At 37.2% G+C, this 7899-nt stretch overlaps 1 protein-coding gene across 2 annotated transcripts in view; it reads right to left on the bottom strand.

Moving 5' to 3' along the window:
• The window catches only part of COL9A1 (collagen type IX alpha 1 chain), an 88393-nt gene that overhangs the window by 10947 nt on the left and 69547 nt on the right, over positions 1 to 7899 (bottom strand). For both annotated transcript variants that reach the window (XM_009275787.1, XM_009275786.1), the window contains exons 33-35: positions 3544 to 3576; positions 1598 to 1744; positions 1092 to 1146 (exon numbers count right to left, since the gene is read on the bottom strand). In XM_009275787.1, coding sequence (XP_009274062.1) covers positions 1092 to 1146; positions 1598 to 1744; positions 3544 to 3576 — 235 coding nt within the window. The remainder of the gene's footprint in view (positions 1 to 1091; positions 1147 to 1597; positions 1745 to 3543; positions 3577 to 7899) is intronic.

Raw genomic sequence — 7899 nt, 5'->3', positions numbered from 1 at the left:
TAGCAATCTGTGGGCAAAGCCTACTAAGGAGCTGAGCTTCAGTTACAGTTGTCTTTAAGCTGACAAGGTTCCAGGGACCCATTTGGATTGATTTCTTCTTTTTTTTTTTCTTTTGTCTTTTTTTTTTAAAGCATGACAGCATTGACAATTATAGGGGCTCTCAAGAGGGATGCAATGAAGACAGTCTAGATTTTTCCCATATCCTTCTCTTCACTGCTAATTCTGATCGTTATGAATAAATTCAAGCATCATATCTGATTCCACTATAATCCTCCTCAATATTAGTGTGTCTTTCAAGGGATCACTTTAAAAGGCCTTTTTATCCTATTTATAGAAAGTTTAAAAAAAAAATACCCTGTTGGGCAGTATCAAGAACAGGGTTGACTACATAATTTTTAAATCATGAGCAGCAATTTCATTCTGGTAAATTCTTAACATTACAAAGGCATAATATCCCTAAGGGCATCTTCAATAGCAAGTACTGAAAAGTATCTTTTGTGCTTACAGGGCAGCAGAAATTTTTAAACTTGGTAAATCCCATGCGCCCAACTGTATTAGAAAAGCTCCAGATTTCTGTGTGTGTCAAGAACAACTGAGCAAATATAATTAAGGTTTTGAACATCTGCCTATTGCTTTCATTTTACGGTATGTTATCTACAAAAAGCCTCTCTCCGCACTACTCTTTTTTTTTTTAACCTATTTTCCACATAGTTTGTTTGCTGTAATCTAATAGTATATTAGTACAAATGGCAAAACAAGCTCTCAGTGAAGCTGCGTACTTTTATATATGAAAACATAGCAAGTGATTTCTACACTAAATAGATGTATTTCATAAAAACACTCCGGTCTATTGCCTGGTTACTACAGTAATAGTGTGGAATCAACAAGTATATATAAAATAAGGGACGTCTTTCTCATATTCTCTCATATTGTGCCCACATTCACATGTGGGAAGATTTTCTGCCAGGTCCCCTGCTGAGGCCACGCTATTTGTTCTGGATAAGAGTGGGAAAATCTTGGTTGCCTCCACAGCAGTAGATTATCCTGATTTAAATGCACAAGAAACATCAAATACTTTTTAGCATACTTACCTTGCATGACTCTCATGCAAACCTGCTTAATGTGCTGATCGGTTGGTTCTTTTCCCTAGGATTAAAAAAATAATAGCTTAAAAAAACCAGTTGATATCACAGTACATTTTATAAGTGTGCCTGATGCAAAAAGTGCTGGCCGGTCAATAAAAGATATTCCAGTCCCTGCAAGTGCAACTATTCCAGCTGAAGTCAATTTGACTAGCAAGGTAGATACTATGTGTGAGACACCCATGTATCAAACATGGTACACGCGTACTACAGCAGTGGGGTGAGCGTAAGAAAATGGAACTGAACTGAAATCCGAGGACCCAAGGACCTAACTGTATACAACCCTAAGATTTCTCTAGTACACAAATGTGCCTGTTGTGAGGTACAGTGTATTTCAAACTGTACTGTGGCACTTGAGTTTTGCATGTGTATGTAGCTTCTGATGCAAGAAAAGGAGTGGTGTGAGTGACAGCTAACTGTTCAAAAGATACCAATCACATTAAAACAGTACTTACAGCTGGACCTTGGCTGCCAGGCAGACCTGGGGCACCCTGTTCACCCTGCAAGCCTCGTGGTCCAGGTGAGCCTCGTGGCCCTTCCATGCCAGGCAGTCCCCGACTTCCCTCAGGCCCACGGGAACCAGGGTCTCCAGGATTACCAACCTGACAATGAAAGAGATCTTCAGTGGACTGCTATACTAGTGTTAGACTCATTCTGACATATCAAAATGGTGACAGGAGCTATTCGCAACTGCAAAGCAATGAGTGCTGGGATGTAGAGTTGTTGAACAGCTTCTTTTTAAGTAAGCGACTGGAGTCAGTAGTTGTGTGATTTATAAACTTAAAAAGAGGTCTGTATTCCTCCCTTAAAGGGGAGAAGTGGAAAAATAAGATATTCTGTCAAAAAAAGGCAAATGGGCATCCATAGTGACATGCACAAGACGTTGGGGTTTTTTTTTGTCAAAGAACAGATCTCCTATACTTGGTTTCTACTTCTGCCATTGTGCATGTCACATGCAACTTTTCTAGACATTAACTCCTTAACATTATATATATATATATTACTCCTTAACATTATATATATATATGTATATATAACATTAACATAACTCCTTAAATTGCAAAAACTCCAGCTCCCTGCTTGTTCAAAATGCCTTTCATTCCCTTTCGTAGAGAGTACACCAATAGGCGCCTTCGAGTTACTTTCAATACAAGTTATTGTACTACTATTAATCCATAGTAATACTAACAAAGAAAAAAAAACAACCAAAAACCAAACCAACCCCCAAAAACCCAACAAAACCCAACCCCCAAACAAAACAAACAGAAAAAAAAATCCTACATACTTATGGCTTCCCAAATCTACTGGGGGAAAAAAAAAAAACAACACCTGCTGAAAGAGATGCTCAAAAACATAGCAAATTACTCAACTGTGGTATCAGTTAAATCCACAAGACGGAGCCATTTCAGTCCCATCTATGCTGCATCTGAGACAGCTAATTGCTGTCCCTGTCAGAAGAAACCCCAAAGAACACTCTTCAATGGATATATTAAGAAGACAGCAAAATTCCCTTTGTGGACTATACAACCAGGAAGTCATCATTTCTTTCTTCCCCAGTCTGGCGAGTTATCAGGTTCCCTGATGGATTACTCATCCTTGTATATGTACTCACTACTATGACAAGCTCTCTAAGGTCTCATCAAGAGAAGAGGATTTTAAAAATCTAGGGTGATAAAACTACAGATTTCTCCTCTACTCTATCTCTTCCTCATGTCCTTCCTGTAAGATCTTGATCAGCAGTAAACACTCTCGAGCTTGCATTTGCTTAGCCCCAAAGACACACAGGCCACTGAGAACACAAGCATAGCTCTTTCTGTTACGTTCAACCTCAGTTCCCTGTACACAGAACTGTTGATATGCTAGTATCATAGCCCAAACTGTCAGCTGCTGTAACAATCCCACTCTTTAGTGATCCTGAAATAAAAGAATGCATTCAGTTCTCAGATTCTTTTTCTTATGTGACATGCAAGCTTCTGCTCACCTTCTACATTAAAGCTATCATTTTGTTATTTCTTAAAAAAAAAAAAAAAAAAAAAAAAAAAAAAAAAAAAAAAAAAAAAAAAAAAAAAAAAAAAAAAAAAAAAAAAAAAAAAAAAAAAAAAAAAAAAAAAAAAAAAAAAAAAAAAAAAAAAAAAAAAAAAAATTAGCTGGCCAGCAAACTGCTGCTGAATGATGCTTCTCTTTTATGGAGCTTAGAATTCAGGACATTAATTCCTTTCCAAAGCTAATTCATTTTAATATTAACTGTATTCAAAATTTAAACAGAAGAAATGCTGCTGAAACTCATTCAATTTAACTGTGATAAAGAACTCATTATTTGTATTTTTCTTTCTTAAATCAGAAAATGATCTATCTGACCTACTAGATCTATTTCTGCAACAGTGCTATTCATTATACTTACAGCTCCCTTTGCTCCTGGTAATCCCATGTCACCCTAAGCAAAAATAAGACAAACTATATTAGAAGAGACTATCCGTTATCATAGACATTACAAATGCAGTAAAGTTGACATGATTTTTTTTTCACTATTAAAAAAAAAGTATTGAGTTGATTTACGCAAAATTACATCTCAAACGAATTACAATTCATTTGGAAATAAAACTTAAATGTCAGATTTTTTTTGTAAAATTCCTTTCTCAAAAATATTTCTGTAAGGTGCAAATAAGAAAGTGTGTTTATTATAATTGGTTTTGTATTGCTTATCTTAGAATTAGACACATGGCTCTAACCTCTCAAACCACAGTTACAGCACAGGACAATCTTAGACAGTAGATTGCTTGGAAAACTTTAGAGGAAGCATTATTTAATCAGGATTTTCTAGTTTGACAGAATTACGGATATTTTACAGTGCTGTGTTATCCCTAACAAAACTGCAACAGAAACCGAGCAGGTGTCTACCCAATGTGCTGTGAAGAAGCCAAACCCCTAGAAGTTCTTGTTCTCAGCAACCTTGCTCCTGGCTCGAACAACCCCGAGATCCCTCTATCACTTGACTGAGAATAGCAGTCCCACTATTCAGAAGTTTTTTGTTTTCCCTCTGAATAGGAAAAAACAAAAAATTTCAAAATCTTGTAATCACCTATGAAACAGATTAACTCTTCTTCTGCGGTGTTTTCGTGTTACTCTTGGAGAGATTTCTCAATATTGTATTTTCCTAGTTCCTAAATGTCATTGGTGAAATAAGTGGTTTCTAAAGGTCACAAGGGCCACTGTCTGTTAATGAATATGCTATAAGTGAAGTAGAAATAGCAACTGTTAAAGGTTTAAAAACAGACTAACTGGCAGCACACTTAAACAACCCATAGTATTGCTTCCTGGGAATCTGTATAGTGATGGTAAAGCTGCATTACTGGACATCTAGCTCACTAGGGCTGTTAATTAACTTTAAAAGCCTTTCAGAATTGCAGAGTGTAAGGAAAAAAGTGCTCATTTCCAGCACACAACCTGGCTACCATTTTTTAAATAGGGAACAGTTTAGTTCCTTCTGAAAGATCAAGTTCTGGCTTTGCTGGATGGGGCCTCATAGGAGCGGCTGTACTAGCGCATTTCTCTTTCCATAGGAAAACAAATCCTCTACCCAAGGGCACATGACCCAGGCATTACCCACGTGAATTCACAACATGACACAGTTGACTGTCACAACATGACAGCAGACTACATGTCCTGCACTATATACACCTTCCTCCAGCAATATCACAGTGCCACAGCCTCTTCCCAGACTATTCTCCCTCTCCCTAACAGGTTGCTACATCTTATTTCCAAAGATAAAGGCAATACAAAATATTTCCATCAAGTCTGAGTTATTAAGGATATTTATTATCTGTGCTCCTTTTTCACCTGAATTAAAATACCTCCTCATCCTCACTGCCTCAAACACTAAGAATTTATGTGTGTGTATACATAGATATATATTTATATATAAATGCTTAGTGTATCTCTACATATGTATCTATCTGTATATACACACACACACACTTCAAGGCAGTCTGTACTGTATTATACACCTAATAGAATATGCATATCTCAGAGTGCTTTCAAAACAGCAGGAATGGCATGACCAGGCTAATAGAACTGCTGTGCTCTGCAATGCCCAGTTAATATAAAACTGAAATGTGACTTTCAATGATCAAACCATATGCTTGAAGCACTCCAACAACACTTTAAAGTTTTCATTTACGACAACAAAATATTAGATAAGGTGAAGAGAAAATAACGCCTTACTAAGTCACCCTTTTCTCCTCCATCTCCTTCTGCTCCAGGTGCACCCTATATCAAAAAAAAGACATACTGTCAGCCTTCAGATTTAGGCAACATAATGTGCTGCAGCATTTGGTATTGTGACTTGAAAGTACCATGATCTCTAACATGACTCACTTGTTCACCCTTAGGTCCTGGTTCACCCACTGAACCCTAAAAGTTTAAAGATAAAAATAAATAAATAAATAAATTTCAGAATTTGAAACTGCAGGTTCAAAAGCATACTAAATTATCTTCAATCCTCCCTACCATCTAGCATGAATGCAAGAGACCTTCAAAGCTGCAAATTTTTAAGAATGACAAAGAAAGCACTCAAATCTTACTATATAATTAAGGTGACAGACTGAAGGCAAGTAACAACATGGAACATATAATCCACTGCCACACTGGATGGTACAGATTCTGACTGTGAAACAGTAGTTCTCCTCTTTACATGGCAGATGCTCTTGCAGCTGCTACAACTCTGCTCTGCAAATTGGTTAGAAGTTATAAGTGAAAAATCCAGTAAGTGTATCACTTTTTCTAGCCCTATTAAGTATTCGGTATTGCTGTAGGCCATACCAGCCCTGCTAACGTGCGATAAGCACACTGACACATCCACAAGTTCAGTCACAATCTTGTCTTGCTTGCTGTTTAATTCTCAATGTTTCTTAGCAGAGCTGTCTCTAGAATTTTGATCATTACAGTCAAAGCTGAATGGCTTGTATCTTAAAGTCGATATTCCTTTTTTTAAAAAAATAATATTAATTATGTTTCATCTGACAATACTGTAACCAAACATACAAGTGTGGATAGGCAGGAACCAAAAAGAGGAATAAATTAATGACCTGATTCATTTCAAACATATGTAATTTGTTTCTATAGTAAAAGTATTTCATCTGTAGAACAGTGTATTATTTAAGAAAATCTTAGTATTTGTGTTTTGTTAGAAAACCAATCACACCATCCTTAAATGTTGCAGTCTGTGCACATTCAAACATATACATTCCAAAAGAACTATAACTGTGCGTATTTTTTTTTTCTAAAACAGACAGAGATACAGCATTTTGTCTCCCATTTCAGAAATCCATTTAATTCATATCAGATATAGGCACACAAACCGGTGTAACATTTACAATTTAATGAGTTCAGATTTGTTCTCATGTTCCTGAGGACGAAGAGCCAATACTAAATTATCCACAAAGCTAAGCAGTGGAAATCACAGACCTATTTAACATTCCAACTTTTTCAAACAACACTAAAACTATTTTGTCTGAAGTGTTCTCAAAATCGTGCCTTATTAAGGTTTTCCAAATTACTCACAAAAAAAGACATTGATTTCCAACCTAACATCATTTTTGGGGTTCTTTTTCTCCACTTACTCTTCTTTAGAGCAACAAAACTGCCAATAGATAAAGTTGAGGTGGAAGAAGCTTTTGCTTTTATGAAACTTGGCCTGTAATATTTATATCAGCAAACATAAAAATCACAGCTGAAACTATCTGCATCTATTCTACATTGACTCTCAAAATTTCAATGGAGACAATAGGGTAAGATGTCAAAATATGAAAATATCCACTCTTTTGACATACTGCTTACCTATTTGTAAACATCCCTCTCAAACCATGCCCAGGAATTGTTTGCGAAACTGCCAGTAAGCATCAGCCAAAACTGTACTAGGGGCTACACTAACTATTTAACAATATAAAGGATCATGTTCCAGTGCCAAGGTCTGGGTCTTGGCCTGGTGCTGTTTAATTTACTAACATAGACAGAACCAGAGTGGCTGAGGCCAATTCAAAATGTGTGAATCAGAAACAGTATAAGTGGTGAACACTGCATAACTACTCTGTAAGATTCACTGAAGCATGATCCATCGTTGTAACACTGTTTTGTATTGCTATCTCTGCTATAATATGTCAGGTGTGTGACAGATGCACTCGACGCCTTGACCTTACTAGTGGCAGTCTGGTTCAGGCTCCAAAAGAAGTAAAGGCCCAGGCCATAACTGGGCCAAGAACTTCTCGAGTTCCAATCTGTTCTCTGAAAACCCACACAGGAAGAGGGTGACATGGTGAGCATTGATGCATATGGGCTTGGAAACTGGAACACCGACCATGCAATTAACACACGAAGAGCAGGTGCTTCTTCCAAGACTCATTTGTCAAGGAACAAAGTAAGTTGTGGGTACAAGGAGTCTCATGCCTACCTTTTCCATCACACATAATTTGACTACGAGCCAACCACTTTATTCCATAAATAGGACAGCCTGAGTGAGCCTTTTTTGAGCTCTCCCTGCTAAGCAGCTGGCTGCATGGTGGTGATCTCCTCTTGAGCTGGGACACCTCGCAAGGTTACTCCTCGAGGCTGAGAGACCCCTTACCAACTGCAGATCTTTGGTAAGTGACCGACATTGTGCATAACCTTGTATTATAGTGCACTAAGATTCTGAGTTGGTAGCTTTGAATCGTTACTATACCCTCTGCAGTAAGTAATAGAGTGAACCTTGCCATCAAACTTT

This window comes from Aptenodytes forsteri, unplaced genomic scaffold (genome assembly GCF_000699145.1).
Source record: "Aptenodytes forsteri isolate BGI_AS27 unplaced genomic scaffold, ASM69914v1 Scaffold256, whole genome shotgun sequence".
NCBI classification, from domain to species: domain Eukaryota; kingdom Metazoa; phylum Chordata; class Aves; order Sphenisciformes; family Spheniscidae; genus Aptenodytes; species Aptenodytes forsteri.
The sequence above is the reverse complement of the archived record's forward strand: the minus strand, read 5'-3'. Positions and strand labels throughout refer to the sequence as shown.